Here is a 25,674-nt window from a genome sequence, read left to right as displayed (position 1 = left end):
AGAAATTTGTAGTGTTTGTTTAGTCCTATTTCTTTTTTGTTTTGCATTGCCATGTGTTTGGCTTTGTGTTGTTGGCATATTCATGTAAAAATTCCTACACTGTAATGCCTAACTGGAAAGACAGCAGCTCTTCTGATAAACTGAGGCATTTTACCTGTGACGTGAGCAACCAGACACGGCAAGTTTCTTTTAAAAACCCACACAGTAACTCATCCATTGAGCCATTCACATTCACATCCGCATCAACATTATTTAGATTTTTGCTCAGGCCCTCACGTGGCCAGCTATCTTTTTTTTTTTTTGTCGCACTAACAGAGCAAGCACCTTTGATTCTTTGAGGAAGTTTTCCCTGTTAACGGCAGTGCTTCATGGCTGCTGAGTTAACACAGATTTTGTTCTCTATAAAGCTGGCATGTTTTTCCAGTTTAAACTTTAGCAGATCTCGTGCCGGAGCAGCTGCCAACAGTGTTTGGTGTTAATGGCTTTTCTTCACGTTCCTGTGAGATCGTCTTCCGTAGAAACAAAAGACATCTCGGGACACAGGAGGACTATGGGACGCAGCAAATCCAACGCAGCAACAGTAGCACCCAGCACGGTCTGATGAGAGCTTGATTTACTAACAGGATGCACGTCTAGTTTGTCTGCTTCTTCGTGTCAGAGGCGTTGTTCTGTGTTTTTCCATGTCAGAGTAACTGCTGTATCCTGGCACACACTGTGTTAGTCATCTACTGAATCGTCTGGCTTGACGTGGAGGGGTTATTGCGCTGTCACTGGTGCAGAGTGTCCTTGCTACCGACAGGCTTAGGCTTTAAACGCAGAGTTATTTTTAAAGGACGTCTTGACTACATTTATCTGCTCATCTTCCTGTTTTCAGTTTTGTGTCACAGCCAACTAGGTTGTTCTAGGCGCTTGGGTGAGCTCAGACAGATAGAGACAGATGCGCGGTCATGTCTGTTCTGCCAATAGTCAAGTAATTACCTTTTAATGGATATTATGTAATGTAATTTTCTATGCCAGAGTTTGTGTGTGTGTGTGTGTGTGTGTGTGTGTGTGTGTGTGTGTGTGTGTGTGTGTGTGTGTGTGTGTGTGTGTGTGTGTGTGTGTGTGTGTGTGTGTGTGTGTGTGTGTGTGTGAAGTCTGTGAGGGTATTAAGTGAAGCTAATTAACAAACAATGAATTTGAGTGCACGTCAACCTATTTACACACAAAGTCCTCTGTCTGTGGCAAAATAATCTCCAGCCTTGAGTTTCCTGATTCAGTTTTGTTGAAGCCTGACATGTGTTGGCCTCCAGTCAGGCAGGCAGACAGACCTGCTGGCCTTTCATGCAGGCTAGCCTTCAAACAATAGTGTTCATATCTCCCCCAGTCCAGTACACCGCTGGAAGATTCTCCTGAACCATTGACGTTTCTGTTCACCATTTTGTGTAACAGTTTACAAAAACCTATCGGCCAGGAGGTGATGGAGACGAGCCTTTATATTTTTTTATGAATGGATAATATGTGAATCCATGATCCTGGATTACTGATTGTAGTTGTGTATTTTACTTTGAACATGCAAATACCAGCGTGGCTTTTGGTTAGGGCTGCACTAACGGTCAGCTGTGTCTGTTTTCTTTAGGAGGCCGAAACAGGATTCGTTCCGAGTGTTCAAGACTTTGACAAGAAGCTCGCTGAAGCCGACGCCTATCTACAGATTCTGATTGATCAGCTCAAGGTAGGACTCAGCTTGTAGGACCACCTTCCTGACATAATCGTTTCATCTGGTACATTTAATGTTTGGTGAAGATATGAGAAATGTAAGCTATCTGCCAATGACTTTTACGTATCTACCTAAAGACCCAAAAGTAATATAGTCATTTTGAAAGAATTTCCACACAGATAAAATAATTTGTTGTTTAATTACAACCTAAAATTGTATCTAAATCTGTACGCTTATCGTATACATGACATGGCTTGTAAATTAATCTGTGTCTTCCTCTTATTTCAGTGATGTTTCATATTCAATCTGAATCTCTTTTTCAACAAAGCAGAAGTTAGTCAGACTCAGATTTGTAGTCGCATGGTGACAAAGCAGAAAATGATTTATTTAAAAAAGCAGCCACATATAAAATATAATAATGAAAGCACTGCAAATGTCCTTCCTTGGCGGGAATAGCTCGCTGCTTTTCACTACATTATCTCAAGCGAGATCATCCGTACAGATTCACCTTGCGATGCTTTGAATACTCATTTGACTGTCGATCATCTTAGCTCATAGTCCATCTGTCTTTTTTTCTCCCCATTTCATCTCATCTCTTGTTCTCACACAGCTGTTTGACGAGAAGATCAAGGACTGCAAAGAGGATGAATCACGCAGAGTGAGTACCAGCAGTGCAGTGCTGTCCTTGGGTCTCGGCTCTCTGGTCCGCAGCCCTTGCTGTCATTAGAGCCATGGCTAACAGCAGGGGGATGAAAAATGATTGCTGTCAGTGTAGTTTTTTCTGTTAAATATTGCAATTTGAGAAAAATAACTAGCTTTTTTTGTGAACTACTACCTAAAAAAGAAATTGTTTTATATAATCACTTTCTATGATAATAAGCATACTGCAAATCACATAAATCATAAATGGCTGGAAATATTTTAGTTTGTATATTTCTTTTTTATTTTCTGAACTTAAACGGTGGGCTCTGTAAGTTGCAAAGAAAATTCATGCCTCATCTTCTGAAAAAATAAGTGCTATAAATAATAGTAATTTAACACATACTGTGTAATTAGACTGAAGCAGGAAATTTCAATGATTGGTTGTCTAATCCATATAATAAGACCATTTTCCCCATAAACTCCATCACTTCTGGTTTTGCCATTTTGTCTGGTCAACCATCATGCAGAGGTTGAAGAGCGTCACTGACTGTAAATGAGGAGTTATTTTTGTTCATAAAGCGAGTTGTGATTGGAAAGGGTTACTTTGTGCTGTCATGCCTTCAGCAGTATAGATACAGCAAAGATATTCAGTTTAGAGTGAGATGAGACAGATAAAACTAGCACTTCCTCACATTTGTGACCAAAAAAGTTGTGGTCTATTTGCCTCAAAAGTGACTGAGACGATTAATCAGCAACCAAAGTTAATCAGTTAATAAACTTAGTTTTGCAACTCTGACAGACTAACAGGCTTAAACCATCTGCTATATTCTATTCAATTCAATAAAATGGTATTTATATTGCGTCAAATCACAACACATCTTATTTCCTGGCACTTAACACATTAAAGTCCTTACAGCAGAACGTTACAACATTATAGAGAAACCCAACAATTCAACAATTCCCACATAAACTGGGAGGGGAAAAAAACCTCCTCTTTAAGGGAGAAACACCCATAACTGAGGGAAGGAAAAACTCCCTCTTAACAAGTAGAAACCTCCGACAGAACCGGGCTCAGAGGAGCCATCTGCCTCGACCGGTTGGGGTGAGGGGAGAGCAGAGAGAGAAAAGGACAGCATAGAGATCCAAGACATGAACTGTTGGTGGGCCGACAATCACAGAGCAGAGACATGCAGCTCCATGGCTGGGTACATCTGCAAAAGAAAGAACAGAAACTATGTGAGCGAGGGAACTGAATGGGGAGACAACAGATAATAAGCAAAAGCTATGGGAGAGAAAAAGCATGAAGTTAATGAGATGTAATGGTGAGATATGAGTTATAGAGAGTGAAAGAGTGAGAGGAAAGAGGCTCAGTGCATCACAAGGTCCCCCAGCAGCCTCGGCCTATAACAGCAGAACTGCAGGATGGTTCAGGGCCACCTGAGCCTTTTGGAAACTCTGGGAACCACAAGTAGACCAGCATTCTGAGAGCAAAGTGCTCTGTCGGGATGATCTGCTTCTACAAGATCTCTGAGATACGATGGAGCCTGGTCATGACGAGCTTTGTAAATCAGCAGGAGAATTTTAAATTCTATTCTTGATTTAACAGGAAGCCGATGAAGAGAAGGTAAAACAGGAGAAATGTGATCTCTCTTGCTGCAGCATTTTGGATCAACTGCAGGGATTTTAATGAGTAATTTGTACATCTTAACAGCAAGGAATTACAATAATCCAGCCTGGGAGTAACAAACATATGAATTAGCTTTTTTGCATCATGCTGAGGAATGATTTTCCTGATTTTATTAATATTACGTAGATGAAAGAAGGCAGTCCTGGAGATTTGCTTTATATGGTGGATAAAGGACAAATCCTCATCAAAGATGACTCCAAGGTTCCTCACAATGGTGCTAAAGGCCAAGACGATGTCATCTAGAGGAACTAAGTGATTAGAGAAAGAGTTTCTGAGGTGTTTAGGACCAAGTACAATAACTTCTGTTTTGTCTGAATTTAGAAGGAGGACATTTTTGGTCATCCTTCATTCTTTATGTCTTTTAGACATTCTTTGAGTTTTACTAATTGATTTGTTTCATCTGGGTGTTATAGAAATATATAGCTGCATGTCATATGCATAACAATGGAAGTTTATGCAGTGCTTCCTGATGATATCTCCTAATGGAAGCATATATAGGGCACAGTACATGTTTGTGTACTAAAAAAGAATAAGTATTATAGTGACCATTGCTAGAACTGTTGTACTTGGGATTGACATTAGCTCCTCTCACGACCATTCAGTCCACAAAGCAGGTGTTGTTGTTTTTTACTCATAATTTTAGCTGAGTAAAAGAGTCAGTTGTGTTGGAGGAAGCATTTCAGTTTCAGGGTGTCTCAGTAGCCTATTATTTATTTTATCAGCAGCTGTGTGACTGTGTGTCTACTTCCTCCCTGAGTTTAATACTTGTTGAGCACGGTGACTTCACACTGTGTGAAATGTCATGTAGACAATGTAAAACAACAACAACAAAAAGCTGCTGCAGTCAGTTTGACATCACCACCTTGATGTTTCGTCTTGGTTGTGCTTTACGTGCCGTTCATCTGGTTGCGTCATCTCTTCTGCTTTTGACCCCTGTGTGTGTGCGTGTGTTTTATAACTTGTTTTTGGATGTTTACAGCCTGTTTTCTTTTCTTTCAACAGAAAATTGAAAATTTGAAAGAGACTACTTGTGTAAGTCGGAGTTTAACACATTTTCCTTCCTGTCTGTTGGTTTGAAAGTCAGTTCCTGGTTAATTAATTCCTTTGTGTTTTTCTTTCAGAGTATGGTAGAGTCTATCAAGCACTGTATTGTACTGCTGCAAATTGCAAAGGTAAACACATTATCACTGCATGTTTGATTCCCCTCTCTGGTCTGGTCTGCCATTTTACCATGATCATTGTTCTTGTGAGACCACATGAGTGTGCACTGTGTTCCCTTGCGTCTCTGGGGGTAGTTCCCTGCTCACAGTTGCTATCTGGGTTGGTGGTTGATGAGGGTGTAGCCCAGTGCTTGTTTCATCACATGTTTCATTCAGCTCTCTGAAAGGAAGTGAAGCAATCATTTCTGCTTCATTTGGTTGTTAGGTGCGACTTGTTGCAATTTTTTAAAAGGCATCACATTTCCTCACAGATTATAGAAAACAGATTGGCATGCCAGAGCAAGCCTGTCCTTTTTGACACTGAGAGGACTGAGGATTTTACCATGTGATGAAAGGACCACTGCAAGTTGAGGGATATGACGAAGCTCCATGTGATGAGAGGGATGGATCTCATCGCTCTCTGCTAGCAGACGCTCAGGATGCTTTATGAAATGATTCTTGAACCTCCCTACACAAGCAGTCTAACACTGTCTTCTTAAAATTTTAAGGACCAAAGTAACGAACAGCAACACGCAAACGGACTTATAGTAAGTTTGACACTTTTTGTCCATGACAAAAATTTAAATCAAAGAGACTGCTAACTTTCTTTTCCTGCTGAATTGACTCTCTCCTGTAGAAAATCAGATAAATCGGATCTCTTTAGTGCATGCCGTCTAATTTGGAGATAACCTCTATCTCAAGCTGTTTCCCTCATTTCTGCCACTGCAGTCTTTTGATTAATTTGATCCTGATTTCATCTGAGATTTAAACTCTTTTTAGCAATGGTTGGGAACTATTCGTCTCTTCATTTAGACACAAAATATGATTTGTCTGTACAAAATATGATTTGTATGTGCAAAATCCACATTGTTGCAGACTGTGTATCTATATATATGTGTGCGTGTACATGGACTATACATGTATGTTTGCATGCCTGCATATGAGTGTTGCACATCACTTCTCCCACTAGTCACGAGTCAACTAATTCACCATTGATTTATTGTGCACACACTGCCTGCTTATCGAACCACTGAGCACTAATAGCTGGAAAGTCACCCACAGAGCACTTTACAGCCTCTGCAGGTGCACTGTATTCATGTTGAAAGACATACCAGCTGTTCTGCATGCACCGACCACCGCACATATGCTTCAGATGAGTGGTTCTCAACTGGTTGGTTGCGACCCAAAGGTGAGTCGCAGGGCCTTTTCCAGTGGGTCGCAAATGTGTGGGGGAAAAAAAAAAAAAAAATAGTCGAACTTTTATTTTGAAGTCTACAGAATTTCTGCTGCTGCACTTTTACTTTGAAGGACGTTTCTAAAACCGCAACCGGAACGCACCGCACGTGCGGTAGCCGTTTGCTAGCAGCGTTGCCATAACAGTAGCGACTAAAACTAGCGCCGTTACGTCGGTGCTTGGCCCTGCTTCCGTTTTTTGTAAACATGGTAAGGATGAGATAAGTTTGCCTTTTTATTCCTTTTTTTTATTATTATTATTTTTTTTACCGTTCAATTTAAATTCTTGAAACTTAATGAGCGTCACCAGTTTAAACTTGTTTGAAAAGTTGAAATGCCAGTAGCTCCAGAGTAGTTGTCTAATTGGGTTTTTTAGCACTTTTGTTCCGTTTCTTTTTGTTCACGACATTATGTTGGTATTACTGCGCTATGTTTTAAGAAATAAGATTGGAGTGGCTTAAATATTTCAGAAATTGGGAGGGGGGGGGCAATTTAATGACGAAGGAAAAAGTTGTCCTGAAACTGGATCAGTTGAGAACCACTGCTTCGGATTATTTACAACGACTTTTCCAAACTAAACTGGCTCACAACTGTATTTCCATGCCAATGAATGCTACCTCTTTTCTTTTTTTAAAAAACAAGTGAAAATAGGCTGTATATTTACTCAACTATGATGTAATGCATATCGCTATTATGGCCGTGTAAGTGGTGGGGTACTAAAAAAAAAAAAAAGCACGGAGGAAGCTGGAAGACAGAAAAGTGAGAAGTGAAGTTCAAATGAAACATTTCCTGAGAGATGGGACCGACACACGATGAACAGAAGCTATCTGCAAAGTAGAAAATCAATCTCCTGTATGTTTTGGAGAAGAAAAAAAAATGTTAGGCGGTGTGGTAATATGAACAGTTTGTAGAAAATGCTCTGTAACACATAGAAAGCCTCCGGTGTGGTTCTTGACCTGGGACTCTTCCCCCTCCTCCCCGCAGGGTCCAACTGCAATGCTCTTATAGCTGACTTAATCTGGCAGTCATTAAGTAAAGCATTACGCAGTATAAATAGTACACCATAAGATCAGTCTGCATATATCGCTGCACGCGTGTTAATATGCCATAAGCTCTGTGCTACAGATGTCTTTTACTTCTACATCTCTGTCACGTTGCCCAGACTGTGGAGTAAATGGTAAACGCACTGTAGACCTTTGTTAAATGGGCGAGCGGCATGTTTGATTGACCTTGTCGAGCACTGCTCTGTCAAGACGAATGGCTGTGATTTATGTTCAACGATCAGTCTGGTGTTGCTCTGCTGTGAGGGCCACTTGCCGCATTAATATTACATTCACAAAAAAAAAAATATATATATATATATATATATACATCTCGATCATGACACAGTGTTTTAGGCTATTTAGCTATAACTTTTTCTTGACAGCCAGCTGCTTCTCTCTCATCTGCCTCATCTCCCGCTTGCAAGACAGGTTGGTCCCACCATGACAGGCCAATATTTCTGTAATTGGCGATAATTAGTAGCCCTCCATTTACTTTTATGAAGGCATGTGGATGAGTTGAGCGTTGAGCAGCGCAAGAGGGGAGGAGGCTTGAAGATAAGAGACAGAAGTGTGAACAGGAGGGCAAATGGAGCTGAAATCTCTTACCAAGCCTCTCTCTGTGTGACATTTTCAACCTCTGATCACCAATTCCCATTTTTGGTTAACATTCAGATATCTTGACATAAAAACCTCACATCACAGCTCTTTGTATTCCTCAACCTAAACTCGGGGCACAGTCATAGCGCTGACTCGCTGTGTTTGTTCCTGTCAATCGCAAATGATCTCAAAACTTTCCTTAAAAAACAGGAGGTCAAGTTTGAGTAATAGTATAACGCATCGCAATGACAACATGTCATTTCAGTGCTACCAAGGGGCCTGAGGGTAAGCTGAGGGGAGTATGGGTCGATAAGGTTTTGTTTTGTCGTCAGCAGCGGTCAGGGTCAATAGGTGGCAGTGATCCCATTTCACTGAGCCAACAGGCTGCTTTATAGTTTGCCCACTGACAAAAGAAATGGACGGTCTGTAATTGTAGGTTTATTTTAACAGTGAGAGACAGAATGTCCAAAAAAAATTAAATTCCTGAAAATCACATCATATAAAAGTTATAAATTGATTTGCTTTTGATTGTAAGAAATAAGTATTTGATCCCCTAGCAAAACATGACTCTACTTGGTGGAGAAACGGTTAGTGGCAAGCACAGAGGTCAGATGTTTCTTTTAGTTGGTCACCAGGTTTGAACACATCTCAGGAGGGATGTTGTTCACTCCTTTTTGCAGATCCTCTCCAAATCCTTAAGGTTTCGAGGCTGTCGCTTGGCAACTCTAAGCTTCAACTCCCTCCACAGATTTTCTATGGGATTAAGGTCCGGAGACTGGCTCGGCCACTCCATGACCTTAATGTGCTTCTTCTAGAGCCGCTCCTTTGTTGCCTTGGCCGTATGTTTTGGGTCATTGTCGTGCTGGAAGACCCGTCCACGACCCGTCTTCAGTGTCCTGGCTGAGCTGAGGGAAGGAGGTTGTCACCCAAGATTTCACGGTACGTGGCCCCATCCTTCCTCCCCTTGATGCGGTGAAGTCGTCCTGTCACCTTAGCAGAGAAACACCCCCAAAGCTTAATGTTTCCACCTCCTGACGGTGGGGATGGTCTTCTTGGGGTTATAGTCAGCATTTCTCTTCCTCCAAACACGGCGAGTCGATTTGATGCCAAAGAGCTCAATTTTGGTCTCATCTGACCACATCACCTTCTCCCAAGCCTTCTCTGAATCATTCAGGTCTTCGTTGGCAAACTTCAGACGGGCCTGTACATGTGCCTTCTTGAACAGGGGGACCTTGCTGGCGCTGCAGGATTTTAATCCATCACGGCGTCGTGTGTTACCAATGGTTTTCTTGGTGACTGTGGTCCCAGCTGTCTTGAGATCATTAACAAGTTCCTCCCGTGTAGTTCTGGGCTGATCATCGATACCCCACGAGGTGAGATCTTGCGTGGAGCCCCAGTCCGAGGGCGATCGATGGTCATTTTGTGTTTCTTCCATTTACGAATAATCTCGTCAACAGTTGTCTCCTTCTCACCGAGCTGCTTGCCGATGGTCTTGTAGCTCATCCCAGCCTTGTGCAGCTCTACAATCTTGTCCCTGACGTCCTCAGACAGCTCTTTGGTCTTTCCCGTGGTGGAGAGGTTGGAAACTGATTGATTCTGTGGACAGGTGTCTTTTATACAGGTAATGAGTTGAGACAGGTGTCTTTTATACAGTTAACGAGTTGAGATTTCGGAGTGCTTTCTTAAAGCGAGAAGACTAATCTAACCGGTCTGTGGAAGCCAGAGTTCTTGCTGGTTGGTGTGGGATCAAATACTTATTTCACACAATCAAATGCAAATCAATTTATAATTTTGATGTGATTTTCTGGATTTGTTTGGGGGGGGGGGGTATTCTGTCTCTCACTGTAAAAATAAACCTACCATTACAATTATAGACCGTTCATTTCTTTGTCAGTGGGCAAACTTACAAAATTGGCAAGGGATCAAATAATTATTTCCTCCACAGTATATATATATACGTGTGTGGGCGGGTATGCGTTTGTGCCTGTATTTAAATGCACAGACACATTTGATTAGATTAGACTTTATTAATCCCACAGTGGGGAAATGTGCTCGTCACAGCAGCAAAGAAAAGACAAATAAACTGTGCACAATATGAAAAAAAAAATCTACAAATACGTATGAGAATGATATCGAGGTGGCACTGGCGAGGGCACGGTGCTGCAAATAGGTCCCCACTGATTTTTTTTTTTAATTATTTTTTTACAAAAGGGGAATCAGGAGCCAGAGATATCAAACATGTTACAGACTTAGACCTGCTGCCCAGTGGAGTTAATTAACTCCTTTTTAGACTGGAAGGTTGCTCAAAGGTCAGGGGACGACGTTAGTTGTTGGTGCAAAGCTAATGATGGTGTTTGGATTTCAAGCAGTGTCACTTGTTTTGTATTGATTACTTTAATGAAACCTGGTAAGGCCACTCCTAGGAATTGCAGTGAAAGGAAATTGATCTGTCCAGACATGTGGTGCATATTTTAGTTCACTGTTGTTGTCGTCGTCGCAAAGGTGTATCATTCATCTGATCTGTAACCAGTACAAATTTCTGCCCTGCAAAGAGTGAGATTGACATCTGGATTTGATCTCAAAGGAACTGGTGTTTCATTGTGGTAAGCATGTAGGCACTCGTGGTTATAGATGCTGTCAAAATAAGCTAGTTGCTTTGCAATTCAGTTTTTAAAAGTAAGTTGACGTATGGCTGCAATTACAGCAAGTGTCACTTTGAGGCGGTTGTCTTTGTTGTTGATGGCAATGTGGTTGTTTTTTTTGCCTGTTTTCTCCAGAGCACCATCAACCCAGTGGATGGGATCTACCAGCCCTCTCTGGACACCCCTGTAGTCAACACCACAATGCCAACACAGACCACACTACCCACAGGTACGAGACGAGACGTCTGCCCCCTCACCTCGTGTCACGCATATGTAGAAGCAGCAGCTGTATTCAGAACGTGTGTTCATTAGCTCAGTGTGTTCAGACTCACCTTCATCCAGAGAGATTGTTTATGTTTTGTAATACTGTATACCTGTTTAGTTAGTTTGAATTTAATTTAATTTAATTATTCTATTTTATTTTATTCTATTTATTGTATATACTGTGCATTTTTATATTTAATATTTTACTGTTGTTTTATTGATTTCCTGTACCTATAATGCTGCTGTAGCGAAAAAAATTTCCCCTTGTGGGATTAATAAAGTAACTCTCTATCTATCTATCTGAAGGTGACAACAGCTCCCCCTGTTGTTCAGATAATCAATTTATCTCTGCAACACAGTTGATGTTACAGAAATGTCTTTATTTCTTGCTTTTCTTTGCAATTTCATCCGCACAGACTGTTGTTTTTCAGTATTCTGTACCTCAACAACATTTTAAATTGTTATGTTTTGCTTTGGGTCTGAAGACAGTGGGCTATAACCTGAAACATGTTCTAGTATGACAAAATCAGTATCGGTTTTTGTAAATATATTGTCATTGTTTGACGGTAAATTGATACAGGTGTTCCTGACTAGTGAAAATCAACAGCAGGATCTATAACAACATGATATACATTATTATTTTATGTCTTTGTGTGAATATACTTATTAACATACAGTAATTCTCTCTGAAAAGGAATTTATTAGTGTTGTTCTGTGTTGAAGCAGATTCCTGTTCTTTAGGGTTCTTGTGTTTTCAGTCGCATTAGCCAATGAAGAACTGTTTGAATTTAATCGCACGGCATGACAAAGCTCTGACTAAATTTGGTCAGATAACGATGAGTAGACTGTTTAAAAATGCTGTGAAAATGAACATCACAAAGTAGGACATTCTAATTTCAGTCTCTTAATAGACTGTGTAATCCCCCCCTCTGCTGAAGCTTCTGTCTTTAGCGTCTCAAATAATTTTCTCAGCATCCTGTCACGTGAGATGAGATGCTGACTTTAATTTGATCTGGCTTCATTTTGAGAACTAACTCCTCTGCTTTCTGTTTTTGCTAAAGACGCTACTCAGGTGTGTAAATCTGACCAACGGCCCTCCACGTTACCTGTTGGTCCTGTCGTCACGGTGATGGGCAGTCTGCAGACCCCGACTCCCAACAGCACAGGTGAACGTTCACTCAAACACTGTTGTTATGTTGATAATTAAGAGTGAATTATACCTTCCTCTGTTGCTTACAAGAAACATGAAATATCATGAACTGCACTTATTTTTTTGGTTTGGTGCAGTTTTCCAGCAGCTACATTTATTTACCAAACATACAAATAATATTTTCCTGTTAAAAAAAAAAAAAAAAAAAAGTCATATCACATGATGTTCATTAGCAGATGGAGTTTTACTCGTTTGCACTGGAAGGATATTTTGTTCTGCAGTTTATATCACGATAGAAACGCATAATATTATAATGTTAATGTGTTGTAACAAAGTGAAAGTGGCTTCTCGTGATGAACCTACAGTTCATTATCAGCTGAATCTAATCTGCAGCTTCGCTCGGCTTTATGGAGCATTATAGTGTGTTTCTGCTCATTGTTTATCTGTCTGATCTGCAGGGTTACTGTTTTGGTTCATTTCCACTGCTCTCACAGTGTCATGTTTGCCTGCACAGACAACTGCTCTCAGTGAAATAGCTCTATAAAGCCACTGTACACAGCCTTCTCTGCTGCAAAACGTCAGAGGGGCACAATTAGCAACTAGCTAGTGAACAGAGTGGAGCGTTTAGCAGCTAAAGAAGCCGATATTTCCCTCAGGAGACCACAGTGAGGACCAAACACAATACTGCTGCTCAGTAGCTGCTGGATGTGTGAATAAGCAACTGAACAAGATCACTTTATCAACTTGAAAGGGGATGAAAGCTGTTGACTACTTTGTTTCTGCTGCCCCCAAGTGGCCAACGTAAGCAGTTACAGCATGTTTATGGTTCATTCTTGACCTTCAAAACAACATTTAACAATTGACCACTTCAAGGTACATTTAGTGTCTCTTCAGGAGCTTTCAGTTATATGGCATTATCTTCATTAGCAGATAGAAAGGAGATTGTTTTGTCAGCTGCTGTTTTCAAGGTCAAGAATGAACTTCAAACTTCACACTTTGTTTTATCTTGGTCTCCTATAATAGGTTTGTAAAAAAAAAAAAGATCTTACTGTACCAGCGTTATGAGTTACATGGAAGTGTTGTGTTGCTCATTCCACAGGGAAAAAAACAGCAGTGAACTTTCAGAGAAATAACATTGTGTAATATTATTATGTATAGCTTGTAGAGGTTTTAATTTAAAAGCAACATGAAGCCAATGTAATAGAACAAGACAATGTAAACTTGTTCTGTCCAGGTTGTACCCTGCCTCAAGTAATTGAGTTTACTTCAGTAAAAACAGTAAGACCACATAAAAAAAATGTTCAATTATCAGTAAAAGCCCTGCATTCAAAATTTTACTTGAGTAAAACTACATTTAAGTACTGTCAGCAAAATGTAATATAAAAAGTAAAAGTACTAGTTTTGCAAAATGGCCCCGATGTAGTGTTATATTTATCATATACAAGTTACTGGAATATTGCCTCATTTACATAGGCAGCATTTAATGTTGTCATTGGAGAACCAATTTCAACACATACTGTTCAATAGTGTAATCTTCACAAGACATTGTATTTGTAACTAATTGATCATTTATTGGTCCTGTGATGGACTGGCGATCTGTCCAGGGTGTACCCTGCCTTCACCCAAAGTGCCCCCCCCCCCCCCCGGACCTTGTTCAGGATAAAAACGAGTACAGTGAACCCTCGCTATAACGCGGTTCACCTTTCACGGTCTCGCTGCTTCACGGATTTGCATCTGTTTGTCAATAACGTTGCGGTTTAATATGTACACGTACGTAAAACAGCTTGCCAAATTAAAAATAATCGATGGTGGCATGTCGGTTTATAAGAATCTTTTTGCCCAGAAGAAAAAAGAGCGACAACAACTACCGATAACTATGTTCTTCTCTCGAAAAACCACACCTGCACCGCCGGCTTTAGAAGAAAGAACCGCTGCAGAGCGGAGTCAGGATGCAGCGGCTCAGTCAGAAGAGCAGTGAAATACACGAGTCACTATTTGTCCGACTGTACTTTGTATTTTTTTTTCATAATCATTTTTCATTTCCTCCCGTTCTAATCCAATGACTCGGGTCGCAGTGGGGCGGTGCCGATCTCAGCAATTTGAAGCCTTCAGTTCGTATTGATGATTAAACTTATTATTTTACAGTACAGTAGTTATTTGTAAAAAAAAACATTTATACAGTACTTTTATTTGTTAAACAAATGCTTGGGCCTGTAAAAAGGTTTTGTTCTTTGGTTTGTATAGATAATGGATGGATGAGCATTTATTTTACATATAAAATATTCATCTAAGAAGTAACTATAGTTGTGAAATAAATGCAATAGAATAAAAAGTCAAATACTTTCCTCTAAAATGTAGAGGTAGCAGAAAATGGAAATGCTCCAATAAAATACTTCTGAATTGTACTTAAGTACAGTACTTGATTAAATGTACTTGGTTACATTCCTTTGCTGGCAAAGGTAGTAATAACATTTATTATTCTAGTACTTCTGTGTCAGTGAACATAAAGTGAATTAAAAAGCCAAGTTCAACAGCAAAGGAAAGCTGAAGCAGAGGCTGCTGCCTGTTTGTCCCGTGTGCTGAGGCAGCAGTATTAAAACGCTGTGCTGTGCACTAAGGAGGCAGACCGCATGCTTGAGAGTCCGTACTGTCAATATGCTCTGCGAGGAGAGCCGTCGCCATGTTAAAGACGGCTTCACGTCGCTGAGCACAGGCTGCAGGGCTCAGACATAAGTGCTCCGGTTGATTTGATCACCATGACGTGTCTACTTTATGAGTAACGATTTATTTATTAGCTCTATAAAAGTAAGACGCTACAAGAGAGCGCTGCCATGACGCACAATGATTTCTTTTTCTTTTTTTTTCCTATCAGGGAGTGGCGCTTCAGGCCCGAGCAGCGGCGTGGCGTCACCGTCTCACATGCCCCTCCCCTCGCACTCAGTGCCAGACTTCTCCTATTCCTCCAGCGAGGATGAGTTCTACGACGCTGACGAGTTTTACCAGAGCAGCACTTCCCCCAAACACTGCATAGAGTGAGTACGGTATCGCACCCCACCTCCCCTCAACCAACTCTGCATATAGGACATGTGTTGTTTTATAGCCTGACAGCAGCTCCGTGATTATAGAGTTTAGCAGCTCAGGTGGGGAAATGCCGCTTCGAGCGAAGACAAATCAAACTGCACGTGCGGCTCCAGTCAGAGAAGCCTGCAGCAAAATTGCCTGTGAATTTTCGACTTACTCTTCATCCCCTCATCTCACCTGCTTCCTTACCGACCACTCTGACTCTCGTGCCCCAGTCCCTCAGGGCCTCCAGCTGCCTCACCCCTCACTAATGAAGAAAAGGCGTTGAAACGACCCGACACCACCGAGTCCCTCAACTCGTCCATGTCCAACGGCACCACAGACGCAGGTGAGAAGGAAAAGCGCCCACAAGACACTCGCAAATATACTGCAGCCTCCTTCATTCAACACAAAGCAGGAGTTCTGTTCAAGTAGGAGGTGACAACAGCTGTACGCCCAAGTAATTTGATCACATTTTAGTGCGTCAGTCATGTCCAAGACATGGAAAAGGCGGGGAACTGCATGTTTTTTCAGCCACGTGACACTTCTGATTGTCTGTTGTCTTCAGACCCGTTTGACAGCCACGATGACCGTGACGATGAGGGTGAGGGGGAGTCTGTGGAAGAGCACAAGAGCGTCATCATGCATCTGCTCTCTCAAGTTCGTCTGGGAATGGACCTCACAAAGGTATGGACCTGTGTGCATGTTACTGCTGTATGTACCACTCCAGTCTTTATCGTCACCCGCTGGTCTCTCTGCAGTCGTCGGTTTGCTCTCTAATATCCTCCATGTAAGCTCTTCCTCTTCCTCCTTCACTGTATTTCACAGGTGGTCCTGCCCACCTTCATCCTAGAAAGGAGATCTTTGTTAGAAATGTATGCAGACTTCTTTGCACATCCCGACTTATTTGTAAGGTACGTCCCATTTCGACAACTCCTCTTGTCTCCTAACCATGATTGGTTAAAGCGTAAACAGTCATTCGGTACTCCTTTCCTTTGTTTCCAATTAGTATCGCTGAGCAGCTGGAGGCGCGAGACCGCATGGTTCACGTGGTGAAGTGGTACCTGTCAGCCTTCCACGCAGGGAGGAAAGGCTCAGTGGCCAAGAAACCTTACAACCCCATCCTGGGCGAAGTCTTCTACTGCCACTGGGATCTTCTTAGCGATACAGAGGATCCCTCTCCACACACGGTAACGCCACATACCCCGCCCAGTTCCTCACTGCTTTGCACTCTCAATGAATTCAGCTATGGGATGGCATTTTATTCTTTCACCTTGAATGCATCTGACACAACTTTTACACCTCCCTAGTAAAAGTCAAATTTGGTTTGTGCCTGATTTATTGCATTTCAATATCAAAAAAAGGTACCTGTTTACATGCACCAAAGAAAATTGTCCAGTTGCAAGCTGTTTGTTATGATACTGTAAGGACCAATGAGACACTGTATGTGATATTTAGTTGTGCAAATGAACTTGAATTACTAGAATAGTCACCTTAGCAAACACTCTGCTTTCTTCTTTTTTTTTTACATACATTTCTATTTTCTTTGTTAACACAGTCACAAAAAAAACAAATTTCAGTTGTAATATGGAAAAGATGTTATCGATTCTTAGTCCTTTTTTCTATTCTTCACTTTCTTGTGTCCTCCAGGAGACGGTATCAGAAGGCCCAGTTCCCTGGTCTTCAACCAACAGTGTGTGTTTTGTGGCAGAGCAGGTCTCTCACCACCCACCCAGTGAGTGTCCAACCGTCTTCTTCAGTGATTACACAGCTCTGACAAAACCCGTAGGAAACCCATAGGATCCAGAAAAGTGTGGTGGCACTCATCATTTGTGTGATCACCAGCCATACGTTTTTAGTTTTTTGTTGTTGTTTTTTTTACATCATTTGACATTTAAGAGGCCACAAACTTTACAGGAAACTGTTTGATTTGTAGAGAAAAACCCTTCACCATCACTGATATGTTACCACTGTCCTAAACTCCTTGTTTTGTCTCTCCTTCCTGTAGTTTCTGCATTCTACGCAGAGTGTTTAAATAAGAAGATCCAGTTCAACGCTCACATCTGGACCAAGTCTAAGTTTCTCGGCATGTCCATAGGTGTCCACAATATTGGCCAAGGTAAACCGGACATTTCCTCGTTCACGCCAAAACCTACATTTTTACACACTCTGTTCCAAATTCCTGCAGCTGTAATTCTGTTTTTTTTTGCATTGCAGGCTGCGTATCATGTCTGGAGCATGACGAACATTACATTCTCACCTTCCCCAATGGATACGGCAGGTAGGTGTTAGTCTGTGTCGGTGTGTGTGTGTCACCACTGACCTGCCGTTGGCTTCACTGAGCTGAACCTGTCTGCCCAGGTCGATTCTGACTGTGCCGTGGGTGGAGCTGGGCGGGGAGTGCAACATCTCCTGCTCCAAGTCGGGCTACAGCGCCAACATCGTGTTCCACACCAAACCCTTCTACGGCGGGAAGAAGCACAGGATCACCGCTGAGATTTTGTAAGAGGAAAATGGTTCTACAATTTAAATATGCAGTTCAAACACTGTTAAAAGACTGAATAAAATATACAAAAGCGTGACAATTTTTTTTTCTTCCCTTTCTCTCTACAGTCCACCAAATGACAAGAAATCGTTCTGCTCCATTGAAGGAGAGTGGAACGGAGTGATGTATGCCAAGTGGGTAACTGGAGTGAGTCCTTTTGTTTCTTCGTTTTTAATTTTTTTAATAAATTGCAGGAATTATATTCACTTAATAAATTAATACATAAATAAATGTCTTGTGTGTTTCCAGGAGAACACAGTGTTCATAGACACCAAGAAGATGGGCATCATTAAGAAGAAAGTGAGGAAACTAGAAGACCAGCTCCAGTACGAGTCCCGAAGGTGAGAAGAGAATCAGTTTTCTGAACTCGGCCTTCTTGCAAAATGTTTTACTTTTAAATGTAATTAACCCTGTTTGACTTTCACACCTTCATTACACTAGACTATGGAGAGATGTGACGCTGAACCTGAAGCTAAAAGACATTGATTCAGCAACAGAAGCCAAACATCGGTTGGAGGAGAAACAAAGGGCCGAAGCCAGAGAAAGAAAGGAGAACGAGCAGCAGTGGGCGACCAGGGTGACGCTTTCTGCCTTCGTTTTTCAACCTTAACTAGAAAGAATCTTGATTTATGGATGTCAAAAGACCAAACTGGATTCAACAGAATTAGAAAATATAGACAAGCATAGATGCTGAAATTGACGAGTGTTTTAGTATTTAACAGATTTAAAGCTGCAACAAATAGTTGATTGGTTAATCGACAGAAGATTAATCACCAACTATTTTGAAGATCGATTGATTTTATTTTTATTTTATTTTTTTTTTTTGGAGGGGGGGGGGGGCTAAGAAATAAATGCTAAAATTCTCTGATTCCAGCTTCCTAAATGTGAATGTTTTCTTGTTCTTCTAGTCCTCCGTGATAATAAACTGAATATTTTTCGGTCGTGGACTGTTTGTCAGGGCAAAACAAAACATTGGTCAACATGATTACTGACGTAAAGTAATCAACAATGGTAATAGTCATTGTCTGCAGCCCTGAACAGATTGTATTCAGTACAAATTGTCATTACACTCAAAACACTAGCAAAATGAAGGCGAAAACCTTGAAATGAAACAGATCCAGCAGCAGACAGATCAGTTTTAGAAATGTCAGATTAAACAGTTTACATTTCAGGATAAATTGTAATATGTGTTGCTTGTGTGTTTCTGTAGCTATTCCACGAGGACGGGGAGTGCTGGGTCTACGACGAGCCACTATTAAAGAGATTAGTCTCTCAGAGGCACTGAGAAGACGACGCCACACTCTTAAGACACACACCTACAAATGCATAAAGAAATGCACACACAACAGAGTCTTCATAAGAACTCTTTTGCAAAACCACTTCTTATCCAAGCCTTGGAATGACTGATGATTGAATACGTACACTGCTTTGCATTTGACTGTAAAACAATATGGAAATGAATGAAAAGCATCAAAGATGTAACATGAATATTAGTTTAAAAAAAAAAAAAAGCTCCTCTCCTTATTTGGGCGATCTCACTTCCACCGCCACTGATACCCGCCACCTGCCAACATGAGACTCTGCAGCGCAGAGTGGAGACGGGAGAGTGGACGCACGACTCGTGTCTCGACTCCATCAGCGTCACGACCTCACCCATCAACAGCTCCACACCACGAGCCACGGCGCCACTCATTTCCCTACATGCGTGTGTTTGTTTTTTTTGCGGGAGGGGGAGGTTGGGTAAGAGCTCTGTGGCTGATGGCGTTCTGTTCAAGTTGACAAATAAAACAGCGGTCTACATCTCAGGGAATCTGGTGACTGAGGAAAGAAAGCTGCTGCATCCCTCTGAGAGTCTGACAGCCTTATAACGGTGGGACGGATGAATCTTAAAGAGGCGGGGGAGAAATTCTCTGCTTGCCTGCAACTAGTTATAACTGTTGTTTATATATAGATATACATATGATGGATATATAAATATATATTCTTTTTTTTTTTTTTTTTTTTTTCTTCAATGCTCTTTTTCTTTCTGGCAATAGTGTAAACAATATTTGAGGATATGAATTTGATGGCTTTACATCTTTAGGAATCATTCCATTTTAGCCTTTTGATGTTTTGTTCCCATTTCGAAGGAAACTTTGCCACTTATTGGTTCATTCACACTGTTCTGTGTCTCAAGTGTTATCCAGATGCAAAGCCCTTCATCAGTCACAGCGTCTAAACGCGTCGATTTGTGGAGTCGTGATAGATTGAAGGAATATATGCAATACCGATAGAATAATTTACATGGCCTGTCAGAGGACAAAATTCTGTGTCCATTATGCCAAAAAAAAAAAAGAAAAAGGTTTTAAGGTTTTAGAAAAGGCTAAAGGGACTTTCATCTAGACAGAGAACAAACAATCCTCTGAAAAAATGTCACCTGAAGGCATTTATGAACAAATGATTGTTTACATGTTTTTGTCTTTCTGGACAGCTGCTTCACGATGAGGACGTATAGCTAAGACACAGTCTGTAAAGTGGCACCTTGGCTCTGCACATCACCTGTCCTCGTTTCCTCTGTAATGTCAGAGTGGATCATCTTCACCCTCGTGTTGTCTGAGGGTGAGGAGAGTGAAAACGAGGCTCCGGAGTCGACCTCTGAAACACTGCTGCGCTTTCACAGTGCTGCTACTGTCTTCTACCGGTTCAGTCTTCTTGTAATAGTCTTCTTCTTTTTTTTTTTTTTTTGTCTGATGTTTTTCAAGGTTATGAACCACATAGAGGGCAATATTTATCCTGCTGTACACCTTTGCTTTTTTTGAACCATCATTCATTCTCTTATTTAGGTTGGATCTAAATGCAAATTATATTTGGATGAGATGGCGAAATAAAAAAATTAAAAAACTGAAATTTCACCTGGAAATGCTGTAGCAAGCTCTCAACGGTCCCTCCTGTTATCTGTGTGGTTAGGACTTGATTAGCGGTTCTCCTGGAGATTTGGCATTGATGTTTGATTCATGTGGGAAAAGACCTTTAGAGTCATAAATCCAATTAATCCGGTGAAGGGATTTATAAAGATGAACATATTGCTTGTGCAGTATGAAAAAAAATCTCCAACTCCTGTAGTTGTAGCTGTTGATTTATATCTTTCTTTGTAAGCAGACAATAATGCCTTTGAAAATAAACCAACAGAAATTAGAGTTCAAACTGAATTTGAAGCTTTTTCTTTGTATTTTCTCCTCCAATGTTTTGTCTTTGTAAATTCTGTTGAATAGAGGCCTTGCCATTCATTTCAGTATCGTTCAGTATTGCCTGATAGAGAGCAATCCAAACAAATGTATTTTTTATTTCCTTCTCATCATAACCATTGATTGTATCCGATTCTCCTGTTTAATGATGCATAATATTAAATCTCCATGAGGGTATTCCTGTGAGGTTTTGTCATGGTTCTTTCAGGTGAGTGTGCCCTCGAGTCACGTTGATCGTTCTGATCGTGTATTTTTTTTCAAGAGTATTTTCTATAACGGTGACTGTTCTAGTTATAGTACACCTCGATGTCTGATGAGCACGCATGCAGTTTTGTTTTCAGCATTCACCACCCACCCTGTGTATGTACCCCGTCACCGCCAAGATCAAATAGAGTCCAGTCTGTGAGAGGAACTACATGTCATCTTCATCAGACACCCAGAGTTTAAAACTACCTGGTCTCTGGTTTAAAGTGGCAATTTTTATTAAACAAACGTTTTTGTATTTTCAGTTACCCTAACCAGATAGATAGACTATTAAAATCCATACTGGTACATAGAGTTTGTTGACATCATGTTACTTTCAGATGATTACAAATCATTTTTCACCTGATTAGACACAATCTAGACATAATCAGCAGGGCATTTGAAAACATCTGTGTGGTCAGGACCACCGAGCAACACAGTACCCGCCTTTATATTGTGTTTTAGTCGGACAAATTACCAAAAAACAAAACATCTTCAGGGAATCCTATGGGTAACAGAATTATTGTTGAATGAGCAGATGACAATTGCATGTCACTTTCTATATATTTTTTTTAATTATTTTTATTTTATTTTATCATTATAGTGTTTTTTTTTAGGATATACACTTATTATTTTTGTTCTTTTTAACAGATTATAATCGCAGTTTAATTTAAAATAAAAAGCGTAGGACACGAGTGTAATTGTTATGTCATGTATTCACGTATTAGACCAGCAGGGGCGCTAGTCGTCTTGCTATTCTTTTCCCATCAGGCTTTGCGACATGTGCTATAAAAACGCCTCGCGCCCTCTTTCCTGTCTCACTCTTCGGCTGTCCAGCAGGTAAAGACGTCGTGTCTGTTTTGTTGCTCCTGTTCACTTTTTTTTTCATTATTATTATTATTTCTTATGGTATTGTGCGGCCTTTGTCATGATTTGTGTAGCCTTATGTTTTCCTCTGGTCAACCGGTGCTTTTAAATGTTTGTCCTGTAACGCGACGCTGCTTTCAGTGCAACGTCAGCAGGCCTCAACCACGTGTCTTACCCCACACGTGGAGCTTGCTGGTTTTACCATCGGGTTGTTGCTGTTTTCACTGAAACTAAAGTCGGCGCATTACATTTTTTCCGTCCCTTGGATACATGATGAAATAAATGTTGGTAGGGACATCTGAGTGAATGTGAGGAAACGCCAACCTTTCTGACTCTTATGGGACGATAAAACGTGTAGGCCGGTCAGGTTAGCGACGCAGCTCCTGCTGCTGGTTGGGACATGAGCTCAAGGTTGACTCGAACTGCAGGGAAGAGCATCGGGGTTTTTATTTATTTTATTATTATTTGTTTTAATGCAGTCCATTTTAATTCTGTAGGTCTGCAGACGCAGGATGCGTGAGGATGGAAGTGGACATCAAATGGTGAGAAGTTACTCCTGTGATTTCTGGAAGTGTTTTACGGAGGTTAATTGAAATCATTTTGGTCGTGTGTCTTTGCACGATGTAGGACACACACGTGGCCCGTGTACCCCAACTCATGTTATGTTCTTATTGTAGGTTCACGATGGTGATCCTAACCTTTGGAAATCATCGATTACTTGATCGGTAAGCGGGTTTTGTTTCACCACTGAACTCCTCTTGTCTGGAAGTCGATGATGATTTGTGTATAAGAGTAGTGGACAGAAGTGATTTCTGAACAATTTTGCACCTGAGACTTAACATTGAAGCTCAGCTCTTTTGATCTTATAACCAGTAAAGTCCTAATAAGGTTTATCTCCACAGATGTTTGAAAACTCCACAGACATGAAGAAGCTGCCCAGAGGTAAGACTTGGTTAGTTTTGCCTCTCGGGGTATTTAAGATGGATTTATGCTTCCGAGTTGTTCCTTGTAGCAAATGTAGTTGAGCCAGTTGGAGTCTTCAGATTCAAATGTACCAATGGAGCAATTTCAAAATATTTCACTACAAGTAAAAGTCCTGCATCTAAATATCATACTGAAGAATATAAAGTACAGGTTTGGTCCCGCCGGCTGATGTATGACTTTATTGGATGTTTGTGTGTTAAGCAGCATGTTACTGTAGCTGCTGCAGGAGGAGCGAGTTTGAACAACTTTATATCCAGTTTTAATTGGGACGGCAGATTAAATGAGGGGTCGGCGGATGATTACTGGGAGAAGAAAAAGACTTCCATTTTCGCTTTTTCAACTTTTACTAATCTTATTTGGAAAGATTATTTGACCATTTACCAAAATAATTTGGACATTTCAAATGTGATCCTGACTACTACACACGTGGTTTTTTTTTTTTCACCTGTAAACAAACACCTCAGGGAAGCATCAGTCTGTCTTAACCCGTCACACGATCCCTGTGCTGCTGTGATGACAATTATTTGCTACTCTCGACAAGATGGATGACGATACTCCCAACCACCATGTTGAAATCTGAGGCACTGACAACCTGGTGACTGCCAGCTGATGCTGAAAGATGTTTTTATTAATTGTATTTGTTAATCTGCAGGTGTGCTCATGATGTCAGAATCTACTCTTCAGACATCCAGAACAGGTAATGAACCAAAACTAGTCGACCCAAGTGTTCTCATAACGAACTGTCAATGATGATTTTGTTTAAAAAAAACATTGGGAATCTCTCTGAAAAAGAGTGAAAGATGACTTTAATCTGATGCAGTACAAATAATACCAAAAAAAAAACCCACGTGTTCAATTTTGGACTTCAAGTAATGTGTGGTTTCTTGCTTGCAGAGCATTCTGATGTTCTTGGATCTGGTCATCACTCACTGGTGAGTTTGTGCTGCAACTTGACTTGGTACAATATCAATCTGATGCAGTGATGACAGCATAGTTCAACTGATAACTGTGACGAAGAAACACGTCTTTCGCTCCTATCTGATGCATCGGCCTCCAGAACCCGTGAGGCCGCTGGATTTCTGAAGTGATATATATATATATGTTTTAAATATAAATCCTTACATTTTCAGAAAGGCTCCTCCGCTACCATCAACAGAGGTGAGGAATATTCCACCTGGATAAAGTCTCCAAAAGGCCGAGTGAAGGTGAGTCGAAGGGCGACGTATAACCCTCTTCAGTGACGTTTGATACAATGATGACAGCATAGTTCAACAGATTACACCATGAAGAATATCTTAATTGTCTTTCGCTCCTAGCTGATGTGTCAACTTTACTTATCCTCTACACCTGAAGTGTTAAAAACGGTGATGACAAATAATTTCTCTTCTCACCAGACATGTTCACCTCGCTGACCAACTCTTCACAGCTTTGGCGGTAAGCATCGAATCCCAGATTAACACTATGCAGCGAACGTCATTCAGATGTGATGAATTTGAATCAGGTCGCTGATCCATTTGAGGAAATTAGTCACAAATTCTGATCTGTTCTGCATGATGACAGACTGCTTTCTAATATTTTTACATTAATTCACCCAAAGATGTCTTTACTTTACAGGGCAAGTTGGCTTGCGAGTGCTGCCACTGCAGAGGCCATGAAACAAACATGGTGAGTATACAAAGTGACATTTTAAAGCACATCAGACCCAGATGGCTGGAGTTGAGTTTACCTCATCAATTCTTACTTCCCATTAAAATCAATGGGGAAAATTGTATTAAAACCAGTCTGTACCAACATCTACCTCATCTGGGTCTGAAGGCGCTGCATGTGTTAGCTGGGATCACGTTTGCTGCTCTAGTAAACCTCTGAGCCCTCTCGTCTGACCTACGTGATGATAAAGTAAAGACTGACTGTAAACCGTGGAGTCTGTTATATTAGCTCTAGCTGACCTGGTCACTGTATGAAGTTTATGTTGACGCCCTGTGTGCATTATCAACTCACGTTGCTGTCTCTTCAGCTTGTAGTCTCACTGGAGCTGGAGGCCAGCGTGCAGGACAAAGACGAGAACCAGAGGTAAGAAAAAGACTTGAGGAGCCAAATGACAGTCATGGGTTCAGTGATGTCTTAACAAATGTCTGACCTGAACTATAATGTGGACAAAATGTTACTGAGAAACCCAGTCAATTAACGATTAATCAGTCAGTCACTGATGTGTAATAAGGTGTTTTTGTTTTTTACTTTCTCCTTCAGGAAAAATGTTTAAAGTTGAACTGGTAAGTGTTAAAGTCACTCAACTACTTGATCTAATTTAGAAGGAAATTGTCTGATTTTTAAATTAGATTCCACCACACGACCAGTGATGAAAAGATTCTGCCAAATGACTTGTGATGATTATAACCCTTACCGTTCCATTTTCTTCTGAGGTCTGTGTGGTTGGTAACATTTCTGCTTTCTCTTGTTAGTTTCCTCTTTTTAATAAGCATTTTAATATGCATATAACCGAGTCATTGTTTTTCTCAGATCTTTCCTCAGCATTGGCTGCTGCTTTGCTTGGATATGACCATCAGTCTGCAGCGTTGAGCATCCTGACCCATCCCC

The 25,674-nt window shown here is 40.9% G+C and overlaps 1 protein-coding gene, 1 long non-coding RNA gene and 8 other non-coding genes across 14 annotated transcripts in view; all 10 read left to right on the top strand.

Annotated features, from left to right (window-relative positions):
- osbpl9 (oxysterol binding protein-like 9) overlaps positions 1 to 21,162 on the top strand; it is a 36,285-nt gene extending 15,123 nt beyond the window's left edge. For 4 of the 5 annotated variants that reach the window (XM_069699001.1, XM_069699006.1, XM_069699004.1 and 1 more), the window contains 20 exons: positions 1,619 to 1,714; positions 2,310 to 2,357; positions 5,031 to 5,060; positions 5,150 to 5,200; positions 5,737 to 5,775; positions 10,878 to 10,971; positions 12,068 to 12,172; positions 15,029 to 15,188; positions 15,453 to 15,565; positions 15,785 to 15,903; positions 16,045 to 16,130; positions 16,226 to 16,406; positions 16,867 to 16,951; positions 17,225 to 17,335; positions 17,434 to 17,497; positions 17,578 to 17,718; positions 17,830 to 17,908; positions 18,011 to 18,102; positions 18,203 to 18,338; positions 18,972 to 21,162. In XM_069699001.1, coding sequence (XP_069555102.1) covers positions 1,619 to 1,714; positions 2,310 to 2,357; positions 5,031 to 5,060; positions 5,150 to 5,200; positions 5,737 to 5,775; positions 10,878 to 10,971; positions 12,068 to 12,172; positions 15,029 to 15,188; positions 15,453 to 15,565; positions 15,785 to 15,903; positions 16,045 to 16,130; positions 16,226 to 16,406; positions 16,867 to 16,951; positions 17,225 to 17,335; positions 17,434 to 17,497; positions 17,578 to 17,718; positions 17,830 to 17,908; positions 18,011 to 18,102; positions 18,203 to 18,338; positions 18,972 to 19,046 — 1,905 coding nt within the window. In that variant the 3' untranslated portion in view covers positions 19,047 to 21,162. The remainder of the gene's footprint in view (positions 1 to 1,618; positions 1,715 to 2,309; positions 2,358 to 5,030; positions 5,061 to 5,149; positions 5,201 to 5,736; positions 5,776 to 10,877; positions 10,972 to 12,067; positions 12,173 to 15,028; positions 15,189 to 15,452; positions 15,566 to 15,784; positions 15,904 to 16,044; positions 16,131 to 16,225; positions 16,407 to 16,866; positions 16,952 to 17,224; positions 17,336 to 17,433; positions 17,498 to 17,577; positions 17,719 to 17,829; positions 17,909 to 18,010; positions 18,103 to 18,202; positions 18,339 to 18,971) is intronic. The other variant, XM_069699002.1, reaches the window with a different exon arrangement.
- Positions 21,163 to 22,139: 977 nt separating this feature from the next.
- Positions 22,140 to 24,162, top strand: LOC138621192 (uncharacterized). The gene is made up of 5 exons (XR_011310926.1): positions 22,140 to 22,637; positions 22,773 to 22,820; positions 22,998 to 23,037; positions 23,732 to 23,776; positions 23,974 to 24,162. It is a non-coding gene; the product is annotated as an uncharacterized lncRNA (long non-coding RNA).
- On the top strand, positions 22,355 to 22,436 carry LOC138621348 (small nucleolar RNA SNORD74). Its single transcript, XR_011310938.1, has one exon. It is a non-coding gene; the product is annotated as a small nucleolar RNA SNORD74 (small nucleolar RNA).
- On the top strand, positions 22,863 to 22,931 carry LOC138621344 (small nucleolar RNA SNORD75). Its single transcript, XR_011310935.1, has one exon. It is a non-coding gene; the product is annotated as a small nucleolar RNA SNORD75 (small nucleolar RNA).
- Positions 23,583 to 23,663, top strand: LOC138621341 (small nucleolar RNA SNORD24). The gene has a single exon (XR_011310932.1). It is a non-coding gene; the product is annotated as a small nucleolar RNA SNORD24 (small nucleolar RNA).
- On the top strand, positions 23,818 to 23,901 carry LOC138621346 (small nucleolar RNA SNORD79). Its single transcript, XR_011310936.1, has one exon. It is a non-coding gene; the product is annotated as a small nucleolar RNA SNORD79 (small nucleolar RNA).
- Positions 24,051 to 24,129, top strand: LOC138621342 (small nucleolar RNA snR60/Z15/Z230/Z193/J17). Its single transcript, XR_011310933.1, has one exon. It is a non-coding gene; the product is annotated as a small nucleolar RNA snR60/Z15/Z230/Z193/J17 (small nucleolar RNA).
- Positions 24,163 to 24,323: 161 nt separating the features above from the next.
- Positions 24,324 to 24,407, top strand: LOC138621349 (small nucleolar RNA snR60/Z15/Z230/Z193/J17). Its single transcript, XR_011310939.1, has one exon. It is a non-coding gene; the product is annotated as a small nucleolar RNA snR60/Z15/Z230/Z193/J17 (small nucleolar RNA).
- A 780-nt stretch (positions 24,408 to 25,187) lies between these two features.
- On the top strand, positions 25,188 to 25,251 carry LOC138621343 (small nucleolar RNA SNORD78). Its single transcript, XR_011310934.1, has one exon. It is a non-coding gene; the product is annotated as a small nucleolar RNA SNORD78 (small nucleolar RNA).
- Positions 25,252 to 25,427: 176 nt separating this feature from the next.
- LOC138621347 (small nucleolar RNA SNORD47) lies at positions 25,428 to 25,502 on the top strand. The gene has a single exon (XR_011310937.1). It is a non-coding gene; the product is annotated as a small nucleolar RNA SNORD47 (small nucleolar RNA).
- The last annotated feature ends 172 nt before the right edge of the window (positions 25,503 to 25,674 follow it).

The sequence above is a fragment of the Brachyistius frenatus genome, unplaced genomic scaffold (genome assembly GCF_029030835.1).
Source record: "Brachyistius frenatus isolate BFR_SWC_R1_liver_20210118 unplaced genomic scaffold, ASM2903083v1 Contig_29, whole genome shotgun sequence".
Lineage (NCBI taxonomy): Eukaryota > Metazoa > Chordata > Actinopteri > Embiotocidae > Brachyistius > Brachyistius frenatus.
Note: the sequence above shows the minus strand (reverse complement) of the source record. Positions and strands in the feature narration are given on the sequence as shown.